General features: G+C 44.5%; 1 protein-coding gene across 1 annotated transcript; it reads left to right on the forward strand.

The window, feature by feature from the left end:
- Positions 1-682: 682 nt before the first annotated feature.
- Positions 683-12,590, forward strand: LOC121577412 (lysine-specific demethylase RSBN1L). The gene is made up of 9 exons (XM_041891164.2): positions 683-1,184; positions 1,777-1,914; positions 2,136-2,818; positions 7,652-7,789; positions 10,065-10,207; positions 10,445-10,612; positions 10,734-10,842; positions 11,029-11,854; positions 12,529-12,590. The coding sequence occupies exons 1-9, from the start codon at positions 716-718 to the stop codon at positions 12,588-12,590; spliced, it is 2,736 nt and encodes a 911-aa protein (XP_041747098.1). The 5' UTR covers positions 683-715.
- The last annotated feature ends 4,805 nt before the right edge of the window (positions 12,591-17,395 follow it).

A 17,395-nucleotide genomic window follows, 5' to 3' on the forward strand; every position in this document is an offset into this window, starting at 1 on the left:
AATGAACAGCATTCTTACATAGGTATTCCTCTTGTCCAGATGGGATAGGGCAGTGTGCAGTGTGATGGCATCGTCTGTGGATCTATTGGGGCAGTAAGCAAATTGAAGTGGGTCTAGGGTGGCAGGTAAGGTGGAGGTGATATGATCATTGACTAGCACTTCACGATGACAGAAGTGAGTGCTACTGGGCGATAGTAATTTAGTTCAGTTACCTTTGCTTTCTTGGGTACAGGGACAATGGTGGCCATCTTTAAGCACGTGGGGACAGCAGACTGGGATAGGGAGGGATTGAATATGTCCGTAAACACACCAGCCAGCTGGTCTGAGCATGCTCTCAGGACGCGGCTAGGGATGCCATCTGGTCCGGCAGTCTTGGGACGTCGGTGTCCGCGACGTGGCTGGTTTTCATTTGTAGTCCGTGATTGTCTGTAGACCCTGCCACATATGTCTCGTTGAATTGCGAGAATTGTTAGTGAGAGATATCAATATTGTACTATATATATATGCATTGTAACAGTGTAGCTCACGTACAGGGTTCATTGTATAACATTGTATCAATGACAGCTAGATTTTCCCGCTTGCAAGAACATGTAAACAAGTGTTTACTGTTCTTCCCCCCACCCTCTTGTCTTCTGACGTACTACACAGGGGCCCGCCCCTTCCCTGTCTCTCACGCAGCAGTTACGTATGAGCGTAAAAAATAGAAACTTCCAAGATGGCTGAGTCCGTAGGATCCATGCATTTAGCAGCTAATGGCAAAATAAATCCCCCAAAACCCTTGGTACCCAAAATACCGCCTGAGAGTCGACCACAGTCTTCCAACGATGTCTTCCCCCCACCGCCCAAGAAAGTCAGAATCGAGGAGAAAAGCTTGAAGCAAAAGAAATTGAACGGGGACGTAGTGTGCGCAGGGGAAAAACACAACGGGAAGCAGAGTTATGGAAGCCCAGCGAAATGGAGTTTCGGCCCGGCCAAGCCGAGCAACTCCACCTCGCCAGCTCCCGCACGAAAGATCTTCAAGATCAGCAACTTTCTTGCCTCTCCTTCGAAAGTGAAGAAACCGAAGGAGAAACGTCACAAGGAAAAAGAGAAGAGCGCTAAAACGCAGAGTTCACTCCTGGAGAAAGTGAGCCCTGCGAGTTGCCATACAAAGACGGAGAATGGTGATGTGAAGATGTTACGAGGTCAGTCTTCTGAATAACGGAATTCATGTAAAAAGTCATGAAAACTAGGTTTTAAATGACTAAGGCCAGCTGATAACATTAGTTACACAGGGCTACTGTACAGTAGGCCTACATAATGCCACTAGGCCCAGTTGTTTATATTGTAACGACCCTGTATTGTGTTCTGTGTTCATGGATGTGTTATCGTTCTCATGGGTACTAGCAGGGGTTAAATATGCCGGGACAGATGGAAAGGTTGGGGGTATGATGGGTAATCCCGCGGGATTTTGGGAATGATTAAATAGGGGTTACGGTCTCATATCTCTCTCTTCGGTTCGGGACCCTTGATTTGACATGTTCTATTTGTGTATGTTCGAGGTTTAGCGGCGTGGGTTGTGGCCTGAACAATAGCCCATTTAGGAATAAACCTGTGTTCTGCCTGTACACCTGGTGCCCGTCTCTCTTTTACTTTATGACCCAGCTGGGTCATTACAATATTACTACTGACTAATAGGCCTACAGTTGAGATGAAGTTGAACTTGAATGACGTGTTGATTGATCACTATCAATATGTTTGTTACTACATCATCTGTATTCAATTTCCATATTTAAGATCACACTGGCAAAGACGAGGAGAGAGAAAAGAAAAGGGAGAACGATAAAGAGAGGGACAGGGAGAAGAAGAACCACCAAGGGATGGTTGTGAATGATGATGGGAGGGAGAATGGCGAGGTGAAAACGCCACTGAAAGGTATGGGTGAGATAAAAGCTCTTCTTCATGGTGATTGCTTGGAGATTGATGCCATGTTTGTCATTCCCATGTCAGAGGTGTTCACACTGTTTTAGCTTCCCTCTCATAATAAATTGAGTCAATCTGTGAAGTAGCTAGGTAATTTACCAGGACTAGTGCCTTCAAGATGTATGCACATCTTATTTACACCTGTTGGCTTACATATCTTCTCTTCCTTGCAGAGTCAACAGAAAAGCCAAAATTCAACTCGGAGGACGAGCTCCTCTTGAAAAAGCTAAAGAAGAAGAAGAAAAAGAAGCACAAAGACGGCGAGCGGGAAAGACGCAGCCGACCCAAGATGTACCACCGCTCCAGTCAGACTGTGTGTTCTGGTGTATTTGTGGACCTGCCGGACCTGCTCAACACACCAGACAGAAGTAACAACAGCACCAATAACAGTTTCTTCCAAACCTTCCCAAGTCCCCATCAGGATCCTTCCAGCACCACCACTAGTACTTCTGTGTCCACCTCTACGGCCTCCATGGTCAGGGAGAGGTTGGGGTACGGCTCCCCCCTCCACAGTGCCCCGTCCCTTGGCATGGCGGGGCTGGAGTTTGGCAGTCTGATCCACGTGGAACAGCAGGCCAACGGCGGGGCGTTGGTGGCCCATGCCTACACCCAGCAGCTGGCCTGTCTCTCCCCGGCTGAGATGCAGCGCTTCGCCCAGGAGTTTGTCACCCTCTCATTCAGCGAGGACCAAGCCGACGCGGCCCATTACGTCATGGGCATCATCCATGGAGCGGCCTCCTACCTACCAGACTTCCTGGACTACTTCTCCTACAAGTTCCCCAATGCGCCCGTCAAGATGGAAGTGCTAGGGAAGAAGGATATAGAGACCACCACCATGGCCAACTTCCACACTCAGGTCAGTGGATGGATGAGAGAGAATGCTTTATAATGCTGGTATAATGCTGTTGTGCTTTATAAGCATCCCAAAGAATCACCACCTCAGTACCAGCCACTTCCACACACTGGTGCTGATGTTGTGTATGTGTGACTTTGAAGTGCATGTTGTTTTTGTAGCCCGGCGTCTTCACGGGACTAGAATCTGTAGCCTCTCCATCTGGGCCATACCCATTTTGAGAAGGGACTCTTTGTCTGTTCATTTTGTTTACATTTAGGCTTTGTTATCTTTGCTCCAAAGTCGTTGGTGAATCTTTGACGCTCCATATGTTAGGTTATTGCCTGGAGGAGGGTTTGAACCAGCCTAAAATGACAAAACATATCAATCCCACCTCATTGATTTCCCACTGCGCCAAGGATATCGCTCATCAGTCGAGGTTGCGCAACCAAGAATGAATCATTTTAGCGAATTTGGGGGCATTTTCTACCAAAAATGAACATACTCAACGACGCCGACCCTGTAGCGAATCCCAACACGGTTGCTGTATTTACCCTAGAATTTGTTTTTTTATGCTTTATTTTCCTTACAGTAGAAAAGCAATGGGGTTCTTCCGACAATCCTCGCTCCTCTTACCCCGTAAATCTGTCATCATCTATAACTTTTGAATATGAAAACCCGTCAGGATTCGAACTTGTAGAAGGGTAAATAAATGTGTTAAGCCTAAACACCACAGGAGTTACATATTGTTTATCCCAATTAAGAGAAAGGACTTACTCTATAAAGTGAATTAAGAGGAAGGGGAGAACACTGACTAATACATCAAATCAAATTTTATTGGTCGCATACACATATTTAGCAGATGTTATTGCGGGTGTAGCGAAATGCTTGTGTTCCTAGCTCCAACAGTGTAGTAATCTCTAACAATTCACAACAGTACACACATCTAAAAGCAAAATAATGGAATTAATAAATATATAAATATGAGGACGAGCAATGTCTGAGTCCGGTGTATAAATGTGTGATGAGATGTATAGACATTATGTGGATAGAATATTTAGTGTATATATGTAGAATACGTAGGATAGAATAATATATATATACATTTACATTTTAGTCATTTAGCAGACGCTCTTATCCAGAGCGACTTACAGTTAGTGCATACATAATTTTTTTCATACTGGCCCCCCGTGGGAAACGAACCCACAACCCTGGCTTTGCAAACGCCATGCTCTACCAACTGAGCTACATCCCTGCCGGCCATTCCCTCCCCTACCCTGGACAACGCTGGGCCAATTGTGCGCCACCCCATGGGTCTCCCGGTCGCGGCCAGCTACGACAGAGCCTGGATTCGAACCAGGATCTCTAGTGGCACAGCTAGCACTGCGATGCAGTGCCTTAGACCACTGCGCCACTCGGGAGACTATACAGCAATGGTTTAATAGGATGGCATTGACTAGAATACAGTATATACATATGAAATGAGTAAAACGGTATGTAAACTCTTTATTAAAGTGACCAGTGATTCCATGTCTATGTACATAGGGCAGCAGCCTCTAAGGTGCAGGGTTGAGTAACCGGGTGGTAGCCGGCTAGTGACAGTGACTAAGTTCAGGGCAGGGTACTGGGTGGAGGCCGACCAGTGATGGCTGTTTAACAGTTTCATGGCCTTGAGATAGAAGCTGTTTTTCAGTCTCTCGGTCCCAGCTTTGATGCACCTGTACTGACCTCTCCTTCTGGATGATAGCGGGGTGAACAGGCCGTGGCTCGGATGGTTGATGTCGTTGATGATCCTTTTGACCTTCCTGTGACATCGGGTGCTGTAGGTGTCCTGGAGGGCAGGCAGTGTGCCCCCCCGGTGATGCGTTTATTCGTCATATACACAGGATACAGCGGGGTGTAAACGGTGCAATGAAATCCTTACTTGCAAGCTACCTCTCAACATAGCCCTTGATCATTCATGACTCTCAGTTCCATTACATTACACACAAGTAATTGGACAAAGGTGTCTTCTGTACGGGGGAGTTTTGTTAAGAGCCCCATCACTCGATCTGAACATCAACACACATCGCTTGCGATCCGGTTTTCGAAGCATAAGGACCTTATCTTCCATACCAGCGAGAAATAATTTTCTAAAAACGAAAGGTTAAATTGATATACACCTTAATATGGTTAGGGTTAGTGTTACCACAGGCCATATCTCCATGTTACAGCATGTGTTGACAGATATCAGGCGTAAGGCAGAGTCGACTACCTGTGCTAATTAGCTATCTACGTCTTTTAACATGCGTGTGCAAACAGAAGACTGATGCCACAAACGTGTTGTCACTGAAAAATACTGTCGGCTGCAACTGTGTTAAAACCGGTCAAAACAGTACGTTTGTATTTTGCATTTGTGAAATTATTTTGATGTGATATGAAAGTAGAGGGATTTATGTTTCTAGAACCGTTCCACAATTGAGAATCGATTCACATTTAGATGGAATATTTGGCTGTTTTGGCTTCCAGTGCCAATTGGCCTCTAAACAGAACATGTAAGGTCCTTGGACTATAAGGAGTAACGTTAAGCTCCTTTAGTCCATTGTTGGGCTACCTCTCAACAGTGCAGTGAAATGTCAAAAACAAAAGTAACAAAGATAACACAATAAGGCAAGTGGTAAACAAATATTAAAAGGTATAAAAGTAGGAGTAAAACTAGCAGTAACGGTATGTAATATGAAATGTGCTATGTCAACAAGTAGATCAAGTGAGCAGTACAAATAAATAATAGCAGAAGTGATGTGAGTGTGCGTGCGTTATGGTGTGCATGCGTGTGTAAGGGCTGTAACTTTTGTGGAGCGATAGGTAACAACGCTTTGTGCGTGTCAAGTTGTCGATGTGTTCAGAGGGTCCCTGGTTTGAGCCTAGGTTGGTACAAGGAGAGGGATGGAAGCAGTACTGTTACAGAGAGTCAGTGGAAATGGTCTCTTAAGGTGCAGGTGAACAGCAGGTTGTGCAGGTGGACAGCTAAGCTTTTTAACAGTCTTATGGCCTGGTGGTGGATGTTCCGGTACTGTCTGCCAGACAGAAGCGAAGAGAACAGGCCGTGGCTGAAGTCCTTGGTGATCTTCCTGGGGACGGTGCAGCTGCCTTTACAAGTGGTGATGCAGCCAGACAGGATTCTCTCAATCGTGCATCTGTAGAAGCTGGTGTCTTTCAGGACAAGGCTCCCATCTAGCAACTTGCTTTGGAAATAAGGGGGAAAGTTTGTATTGATGAGTATAAGATGTAAAGTGTCATCACAGTGAGCAGATTAGGTGTATAGATGGAACATTTAAATGAATAGTGTCTAACCTTTACCTAACATCTCAACTTGCTCAGCACATTAGAACACACACACATACATATAAACATGTTTATTAAATATCAACAGCTAGCTAGCCGCATAATTAATTTAAGTAATTTCAAACTATCTGAAGTTAACTAGCTGGGCAACAAAACTTAGGCCTACTATAAAATCACACTTTAGGATTTCAGCCTAGTATGGAAATATTGGGGCTGACATGATGAGACAAACTATTTTGACAACCTGTCAAAACATGCAGCTAGCTACTGTTACTGTAAGTACTGTAGCTAGCTAGCTAAGTTGTTAGCCATGTACTAATGTGATGTAGCCTAATGCACTGATCTTACCTGCTAGTGATAGATATTCCAATCGAAACAGCAGGCAACTTCTGATTTCAGAAAAAGATAACATAAGCCGCGAAAGTTTTTAAACCTTACTGTTGGATGAAATGTTTATGGTAGAGTCAGAGAGGAGAGATGCTCCTCTTCTAGTTCCGGACACTTCCATAGCTCTGTTCTCATTGGTCAATTATTGGTAACTTCCTGGTTGCGCTGGCGTCTTGGATTGGTTGGCGAGTGCAATTTTTGGTTACTTCTTGGTTGTAGACGGCGATATGATTGGTTGTCACAACCAGAAATGTCCTTGACTCACTGTTGTCAGGGGTCCTCACTAGATGGATATTAAATACATGATTGGAGATGGAACATCTCAAGGATGACCCGAGCAGCTCATTCTCTTCTCTCCTCTGTTTGTGAAAGCTAGGCTATGCGTGACTTGTTGACTCTGCACTAGGTTTTGCTAGTGTGACTCCTTGACTCTTCTCTGAGTGTTTGTTTCCTTTCAGAATCTGCATTTATATTTCCCCTCGACCAGGAACTCTTACTCCTGTATCCTAGCAACCCTGTTTCCTTCCTCCCTGCAGATCGTTTGAAAGGTCTACTGCTCTCTCTGAGACGCCACGTGCTTGAACATTCAACAACGCTGAAGATGACAGGCAGTCACTTACTACTTGACTTGATTCCATCATGTGAACAAACACTGAAGGGTGTTGAAGGAATATTAGTGAGCTTCTGTTGCCATTAGTAACTGTGTGTATTGGGCCATGAGACAGACACCTGCTACTGCTAGATGTTGCTGATATTAATGGATTCTTGATGGATAGATAGTCAGCTTGTCTTGCGATATAATGTGTTATGGTGTTAACAGGCAATTTCTGCATGATGGGAAGAAGATGCTGAATCAGCCGAGTGACTGTATTTAGATTAGAACTGCATCTTGTCAAAATGACAGTAACATTTCTCAACATCATGTAAAAGAAAAGTTGAAAAATGGAGTTGGTTGAATGTTTGTCTTCTTTGTCTGCCACCTGTCTGTTGGTAGATGTCTTTCTAGTCTTATTTACTATTTCAGCAGACGTGTATCTGATGCTAGTGTCTCTCTTGACTCCTACTTCCAGAGCACTAACCTGTCCATCATCTGTCCATTCACATCTCCCATTCTAACCTGTCTCCCCCCTGTGTCTCTGCCCCCAGGTGAAGCGTACCTACTCCCAGGGGACGTACCGTGCAGGGGCCATGCGGCAGGTCAGCCTGGTGGGGGCCGTGGACGAGGAGGTGGGAGACTACTTTCCCGAGTTCATCAACATGCTGGAGGAATCTCCCTTCCTTGAGGTGGGTGTAGAGTATAGGTCTTCTCGGATCCCAAAGTTGAGATCCGAACCGAATTGGATCTGTTAAATTCCTACCCGACCCCGACAGGATCCGGTAATAAAAAAATACATCATTTATATCCGATTTGGATCCGAGGTGGACCAGATCAGACCCAAAACATGTCAGAGCTGAGAGAGAATCAGATCCAAATTGGGTCGGGTCTGTATCCGACCAAAATGGATCCTAAATATTTTTTTTAAATGCAGCTTTTTTGCCTCGCAAGACAGTGAAATTGTTTTGACTTGTCTGGCAGTGAACTTTAACCTGCATTTTCAGTTGTATCTAAAATAATTGATTTGTAGTCTACTGCTTAGTATTTTCATAACATCCCTATAGTTAGATGGAGAACATTATGAAGTTTTCAGAAATGTTTTCCTTATTTCTGTTGATCAAATATTTAAGTAGGATAAATGTTTTATGTGATGATCATCGCGTGCCAGAATGAGAGCAGCAAATAGTTCACTTTTGTCTGTAACCTAATAATATTCTATATGCCTATTATTTTACTGAGCAACATTACAATCTAGCCTATTTAACTGTTTTGATCAACATTGATTTAGACTAAAGGTAGGTTATAGTCTGTTTGACCAGCAAGCTTCAAATTCAAAATCAATTTTGAATAAGCTACGGAAGTATGGCGTTTCCCATGTCATTTCCAACTATTTAGATTTGTAGGTCTAGATTCGTTTTCCCGCTATGACAACACTATAATTGGATGTAGAATATTTAGAGTTTTTCAGAGATCTGTTCATTTGTTTCTGTTGACCACATTTTTAGATTAAGATTTTTGTGGTGATTTTAGGACGGTGAAAACACATTATGTGGTGAGTGCTGTGTGTTAGACATATTTTGGTAGGCTATTTCTATAACTCAGGTCTAATTCATTGTAATAAGCTAATATTTTTTGTTCTACATGAAATGTAGATATATCCTTTAGGCCTACAGAATTAGCCTATACAGCCTGAGATTGGTTTGGATTCGGGTTTGATAGAAGTGTAATCCACACCACCGCTTTGTAGGCCTCCCGTCCAGAGAGCTAATCAAATATTGGATAGAGAAGTTGTCTTGATATTTCTTATACCGATCCATGCCTTACACAATCAATAAATCGGCAGCCTTTAAACATTAGGCTACAATACTTTCTGCAGATAAGCCTATGGCTATCAGTCTACCGCACACACACACAGCCTGCACACACAACATGAGCAAATGAACTTGGTCAAACATTTTCTTTATTAAAGACTATCGGAAAGCATTTGTCGGTAACTGCATTATAGTATAACTCCTTTATTTTGAACAAAACCACGAAACTAGTGTATAAATTGAGTGAGTCATCTTTATGCTGACAAATATCACACTTGACTCGAGTCATTCAACATTAGTTGACAAACTGTTATTTTAAACAAAAATACCCCCCAAAAATAGCAAAATAGCCTATAAATAGGCCACGCCTAAACTAATAAATTAGATAGCATAAATAAGTAAATTGAATAAATAAAACTATTAAATTAAATAGCTCAGGTCTTGGAAATCTGGGCTACTTTTTTTCCCCTCTGTATGTGCATAAATTAGGTGAATACAAACAATTTGCCTGTCGGGTTTTTCCTTCCTGTGCTCTTTCATTCTGTTTCTTCTTCACATCTGCAAATAATGACTCAACGTTTCAGAAATTCACTTTATATAATCTAGGGGCGATCACTCTTTCCCACTGCGTCCTCCTGCTCTCCCACAACAAGTAGCCTGTTTTACCCCGCGTCACGTGGCTCATTTTCTTAAAGCCAATATGCCGTTTTGACACAATGATATTGACACATTGGGTTTGATGAAAGGGGACCCCCTGACAGTCATTTAAGAGAATCAAATGTAAATGTGTGACATTTGTGTTTGTTGTTTAGGAACTAAACTCTTCAAATATAATTTAGGATCCGGTCGGTATTTCACATATTTTCATACAGATCCGAGGTCCATGGCCACCGAGCGGGATCCGACCTGGGATCTGAGGGTTAACTACAAAATGTGGGATCCGACCCGGTCGGATCCCGGGTAACCGGGTTCGTGTAGATTCGTGAAGACCTCTAGTGTAGAGTGTGTGTGTGTGTCTGTGTGAGTGTTTTAGCGTAATTTCATCAGCACTGTGCTATTCTACTTTTGTTTATTTTCACATAAATGAAACTTTAACAACAGACATAAATATATAAAAGTAAATGAGCTGATGTGTAATTGTGTGTGGTCCCAGCGTACCCTGCCCTGGGGCACGTTCTCCAGCCTGCGCCTGCGGAGCCCCACAGAGAGTGACGACGGGCCCATCATGTGGGTCAGACCAGGGGAACAGATGATCCCTGTGGCTGACATGCCCAAGTCCCCCTACAAGAGAAAGAGGTGCGTTGTTTTGTTTGGCATGGTAGTTTGTCCACCGTAGTGAAAAGATTGCGTTAGGTCTAGGCTTGGTAGGGACAAGAACCAAGGCATGGTAGCAAGCCACCAACATGACATTAGACCTAATAGCTGACAACAATGAAGTAGTCTGAGGTATCTTAGGATTTTGTATCCTTATGCCACATCCTATGGCATTTTGTTGCTACTTTTAAGGTAAATTTACATTTCCCCCTGTTCCAGGTCGACCAATGAGATCAAGAACCTGCAGTACCTGCCGCGGGCTAGCGAGCCCAGGGAGATGCTGTTTGAGGACAGGACCAGAGCCCACGCCGACCACATCGGACAGGGCTTCGAGAGACAGACCACCGCAGCCGTGGGGGTGCTCAAGGCCGTGCGCTGCGGAGAGGGGTGGGTACACACCTGGCCTCTGTACCCCTGACCTAGTATACACACACACACCCCTTCCATATCTGTACACACCTGAGCTCCTCTTGCTGACAGTGTCTCTATCCCCCGTCTGTCCCTGTAGTGATGCTCCTGCCAGGATAACCAAAGATGTGGTGTGTTTCCACGCTGGAGATTTCCCTGAAGTGGTCCAGAGGCTCCAGCTAGACCTGTACGAACCACCCCTCTCACAGGTACGTCTGAGATCAATGGATTCTACATGGACCATTAGAACAGATTATTAACCAATGATTGTGTGTCAATGGTGGCTTTAACCAACATAATAATCTCCTTTCTTTCCCTCCTCCCTTTCTGCTCTCTTCTCTTCCCCCCCTTCCCTCCCATTCTCCTCCTTCCACTCTCCCCCTCTCCCTCCGTAGTGTGTGCAGTGGATAGACGATGCCAAGCTGAACCAGCTGAGGAGAGAGGGCATCCGCTACGCCCGTATCCAGCTCTACCATGACGACATCTACTTCATCCCCAGGGGAGTGGTGCATCAGTTCAAGACTGTGTCTGCTGTCTGCAGCCTGGCCTGGCACATCCGCCTCAGACAATACCACCTGGACCAAGAGAGGGAGGAAGAGAGCTGTACTTCTACACAGGCAGCAGGTCAAGTCATAGAGGAAGAAACGGAGGAAAGTGAGGAGGAGGGAGGGAAAGAGGACACTCCTACGCAGACGCAGGTAAAGACTGAGGAAAAGGAGGAGGCAGGGGGAAGGACGCCTGTACAGGAGCCGCCACCAGTTTGCAAGGAGGAAGACGACACGGAGGAGGAGGGAGGGGAGAGAGGAGGCTGCACATCTACACTGGCATTCCCTTTGGTCAAGGAGGAGAGGAAGGAAGGAAACGCAGTCACAGAGACACTACTGGAAGTCAAGAAAAGAAAGGAGGATGACGAGCATCACAAGATAGAAGAGAGGGAGAGAAAAAGAGCAAGAGATGGCAGTACACCCACGCAGATGCCACCACAAGTGCAGATGGAGGGAGATAGTGAACTCTCAAAGGCGTCACAACAGACTGGCATAGAGAGAGAGGAGGAAGGAAGACATCAGAAGACACCTCCACAAGCCCAGAAAGAAAGAGAGAGGCTAATAGATGGTAGCACAGCCACACAAACACCTCCACAAGCCCAGAAAGAGAAGGACAAAGGGAAGGGGAAAGATTTGGAGAAAGATGAAAAAGAGAGGGAAAAGGAGAAAGTGGAGAGGGTGAAAGAGAAGAAGGAGAGGGGGAAAGAGAAAGAGGAGCGGGGGAAAGAGAAGAAAGAGAGGGTGAAAGATAAGGACAGAGAAAGGGAGAGAGGGAAAGATAAGGAGAAGGATAGAGTGAAGGAGAAAGAGAAGGGGAAAGATGAGAGTGTGATGGAAAGCACCACACAAACAGAGATGTCTCCACCCATTAGGAAAAAGGAGGATGAGGAGAGGGCAAAAGAGGAGAGGAAATCCATCCATCCATCCCAACACGCCCAGAGGGAGGAGAAGGGAGTGAGGGAGACAGACATGGCCTCAAAGACACAGCCTCAAATCAAGAAGGAACGAGACCGGGACAGAGGTGGTAGTGGTACACAGACACACACACGGCAAGAGAGAGAGGAGGGCAGAGAGAGCAGCACATACAGACACAAACCCTCACATGGAAAGAAGGACCGAAACGGGTATAGAGAGGGGAAAGAGGGTAACCCATCCACCCACCCCAATCCAGGGAGAGAGGAGGATGGGAAGGTTCTCATTCCTAGACACACACCCTCTCATGTGAAGGAGGGAAAGAGAGATAGAGAGGTCAACCATAAGGACGAGAGGAAGAAACCGCCCCCTGCCCCTAGCTGCCCCCCCTCGTACCATAAACCCCCACGGACACTCGTAACCTTTGACCTCTTTAAGCCTATGGATGCACTCCAAGCCCCGCCCCTCTCCCTGGCAGACAGGTCTCACCACCACAGTGACTGTCGAGGTGCTCGCTCCAAGTCTGAGAGTCGGACACTAGCGCCCTCTAAAGGACCAAAAGTAAAGGACACAACACACACCAAACCTGCAGTTCCTCTCCAGGACACACGGCCGCATCACTCCCTAAAACACCCCCTGAAACCACACACCACACACCCACAGCATAAAGACTTTTTATTATGAATGTGTAGTTCTCTCTCTACTGTATAACTTACTTAGCCTGCTCACAGATCTGTTGCTGCTTCAGCCATACCATAATTGTCATGCCATAGTACATATACAGAGGAGTTGAATTGGCTAAAGCATATACAGATCTGGGACCAGACTACAACTTACTATAAGGCCCTGTTTGGAACTTTGAAAATGCATCCTTTCTTCCTTCCTCCATTCCTTGAAGTAATCACTGGTCTAATACAGTTGGATGGGTATAATCTAGCCCAACAATGGACTAAAGGAGCTTAGTTACTCCTTATAGTCCAAGGACCTTACATGTTCTGTTTAGAGGCAAACTGGCTCTGGCAGCCAAAACAGCCAAATACTCAATCTAAACGTGAATTGATCCTCAATTGCGGTACGGTTCTAGAAACATAAAGCCCTCTACTTTCATATCATATCAAAATAATTTCACAAATGCAAAATATACACTGACTGTAGACTGTTTTAACACAGTTACAGCTGACAGTGTTTTTCAGTGATAACACGTTTGTGGCGTCAGTCTTCCATTTATACACAGGTGTTTGCAGATAACTAATTAGCGCAGGTACACGTCTGTCTTCCGTTTGTTTTCCGTAAACAAGTGCTGTAACATGGAGATATGGCCGTGTGGGAACCCTCATCTTATTTAGGTGTGTAGTAACTTAGCATTTTTATTTTGTGCTGATATGAAAGATGTGTTCTTTATGTTTCCAAAACCATACCGCAAGCGAAGCATTTTAACGTTCAGAACGAGCCTCGGGGCTCTTAAAACTGCCCCGGCCAGAAGATACTATCGTGAATAGGCGCTACGGTAGTTAGTCTATGAATGGGTGACACAATCACAAGTGTTACACCACATAGTTCACACCAACACAGTCATGTCAGCATCAGATCAGGGATCTCTCTGAGGAAGGATGCATTTCTTAGCATCTGAAGAGGGCTGAAGAAGGAATGTACGCTAAGTAGCTCACTTCACGTTTGTTAGTGAATCTACGTAGGTTCTTTATATGAAAACCATTGTGTGACCCGTGCGTTAGTGCCTGTGCACTACTTAGCTACACTATGTTCTTAAAGCACCTACTCTAGGTACCCTACGGCTCAGTCCCAAAACAGCTCCTTTGTCTTCTCCTAGCCTTTCCCTCTTTGAAGTTTGCCGATCTGAAGGGACTGGTTAGGTGTACATAGGCAATATGTTTCCCCATCTAGATTCAATTCCAAATAGACTCCTACCCCCAACCCTTGATGTCTACACTAGACTATACTGAAGTGGTTAGTAGGGGATAGGGGTCTATTTGGAATTTAGGACTAGCCTTCCTGTATGCTGTGGGGAGCTTATACTATATTGCTTATACCTATCCAGTCACTTTAGGTTTGCCAACACTGAAGGGCTCAGAGCTAGGGGTTGTTTTTGGACCAGTCTTACATGTATGATTCAACACAGGACTGTAAATGATACGTACCTAATCTGTACGGTATAATGTACTAGTACTGATGTGAGAAAATGTATACATAAATGCATATATTTTTTGTAAGACAAGTTTTATTTTCCATAGAACTTATTTATATAATTTTCTGTCTGTTTTTATTTCAGATGTATGTGAGAAACTCTGTTGTAAATACCTTTTATTTCCTAAGATTATGACTTGGTAGTGTGATTTATACTCTGACCAGAACCTTTCAATAAAAGGTTCCTAATATTACAATGGTCTCTTCATTGTCCTCATTCTAAATAAAGGTCTGGATTCAATCTGTATGGCATCGCGGGGATTCAGCACGATTGAAATTTAAAGGCAATGTTCGAAAACAGCATTCACGGTAAATACTGCATATGTCAGCTCAATCGCAAATTACATTTTAATTGTGCTGAATACGGATTGAAACCATCTGTAAGTTAAACTGAATTGACCCAAACTCTGATCACACACACTGACAAACCACCAATCATCCAAATAATGTAGTTATAATTACTTTTATTTACATAATGCATGTCTCACTTGGGACATAAATAATACCAGGCACACCACACATTACATTTTATTACAGAATCTTCCACAGTGCTACTGCCATATGAATATATACATTTGAAGTGGAACTCTCAACACATACAGTGGGGAAAAAAAGTATTTAGTCAGCCACCAATTGTGCAAGTTCTCCCACTTAAAAAGATGAGAGAGGCCTGTAATTTTTCATCATAGGTACACGTCAACTATGACAGACAAATTGAGGAAAAAAATCCAGAAAATCACATTGTAGGATTTTTAATGAATTTATTTGCAAATTATGGTGGAAAATAAGTATTTGGTCACCTACAAACAAGCAAGATTTCTGGCTCTCACAGACCTGTAACTTCTTCTTTCAGAGGCTCCTCTGTCCTCCACTCGTTACCTGTATTAATGGCACCTGTTTGAACTTGTTATCAGTATAAAATACACCTGTCCACAACCTCAAACAGTCACACTCCAAACTTCACAATGGCCAAGACCAAAGAGCTGTCAAAGGACACCAAAAACAAAATTGTAGACCTGCACCAGGCTGGGAAGACTGAATCTGCAATAGGTAAGCAGCTTGGTTTGAAGAAATCAACTGTGGGAGCAATTATTAGGAAATGGAAGACATACAAGACCACTGATAATCTCCCTCGATCTGGGGCTCCACGCAAGATCTCACCCCGTGGGGTCAAAATGATCACAAGAACGGTGAGCAAAAATCCCAGAACCACACGGGGGGACCTAGTGAATGACCTGCAGAGAGCTGGGACCAAAGTAACAAAGCCAACCATCAGTAACACACTACGCCGCCAGGGACTCAAATCCTGCAGTGCGAGACGTGTCCCCCTGCTTAAGCCAGTACATGTCCAGGCCCGTCTGAAGTGCATTTGGATGATCCAGAAGAGGATTGGGAGAATGTCATATGGTCAGATGAAACCAAAATATAACTTTTTGGTAAAAACTCAACTCGTCATGTTTGGAGGACAAAGAATGCTGAGTTGCATCCAAAGAACACCATACCTACTGTGAAGCATGGGGTTGGAAACATCATGCTTTGGGGCTGTTTTTCTGCAAAGGGACCAGGACGACTGATCCGTGTAAAGGAAAGAATGAATGGGGCCATGTATCGTGAGATTTTGAGTGAAACCCTCCTTCCATCAGCAAGGGCATTGAAGATGAAACGTGGCTGGGTCTTTCAGCATGACAATGATCCCAAACACACCGCCCGGGCAACGAAGGTAAGAAGCATTTCAAGGTCCTGGAGTGGCCTAGCCAGTCTCCAGATCTCAACCCCATAGAAAGTTGAAAGTCTGTGTTGCCCAGCGACATCCCCAAAACATCACTGCTCTAGAGGAGATCTGCATGGAGGAATGGGCCAAAATACCAGCAACAGTGTGTGAAAACCTTGTGAAGACTTACAGAAAAAGTTTGACCTGTGTCATTGCCAACAAAGGGTATATAACAAAGTATTGAGAAACTTTTGTTATTGACCAAATACTTAGTTTCCACCATCATATGCCAATAAATTCATTAAAAATCCTACAATGTGATTTTCTGGATTTTTTTTCCTCATTTTGTCTGTCATAGTTGACGTGTACCTATGATGAAAATTACAGGCCTCTCTCATCTTTTTAGGTGGGAGAACTTGCACAATTGGTGGCTGACTAAATACTTTTTTTCCCCCACTGTACCATGGGCCCTACAGACAAAGCCATGACTGAGAACATCCCACATCCCCTTCAGTGTCTGCAGATCTGAGGGAACCTGATAGGTGTAAGCCTGCCGACACAATGGGATTTTGTGTCCGAGAATTTCGGATGGAGACAATGCTTTTTCAATGGGTGCCGGATGAATGACAACGGATTATGATTCTCTGACAAAAAAACGCAGTCTTTTGACAGACAAACTCATCCGAAAAGAGTTGACTTGATATGTACTTTTGACAATGATATACACTCAGTGGCAAGTTTATTACGTACATCCATCTCGTACCAGGTCGGACCCCCCTTGCCTCCAGAACAGCCTGAATTCTTCGGGGCATGGATTCTACAAGGTGTCGGAAACATTCCACAGTGACGTTGGTCCATGCTGACGCAGTTGCTGCGGATTGGACGGTGGTATATTCATGCTGCGAACAGCCCGTTCCATCTCATCCCAAAGATGCTCTATTGGGTTTGGTCAGAAACAATGTTCAGATACGGACCAAGCAATGTTTTTCCACTCAATTGTCCAGTGTTGGTGATCGCGTGCCCACTGGAGCCGCTTCTTCTTGTTTCTAGCTGATAGGAGTGGAACCCAGTGTGGTCATCTGCTGCAATAGCCCATTCGTGACAAGGATCGACGAGTTGTGCATTCCGAGATGCCGTACTGCACACCACTGTTGCACTGTGCTGTTATGTCTGTTTGTAGCACAATTCTTGCCATTCTCCTTTGACCTCTCATCAATGAGCTGTTTTCGCCCTCAGGACTGCCGCTGACTGGATGTTTTTTGTTTGTCGCAACATTCTCGGTAAACCCTAGACACTGTCGTGCGTGAAAAGCCCTGAAGGGCAGACGTTTCTGAGATACTGGATCTGGCGCGCACGGCACCGATGATCATACCACGCTCAATGTCGCTTAGG

Source organism: Coregonus clupeaformis, chromosome 11, assembly GCF_020615455.1.
Source record: "Coregonus clupeaformis isolate EN_2021a chromosome 11, ASM2061545v1, whole genome shotgun sequence".
NCBI classification, from domain to species: Eukaryota; Metazoa; Chordata; class Actinopteri; order Salmoniformes; family Salmonidae; genus Coregonus; species Coregonus clupeaformis.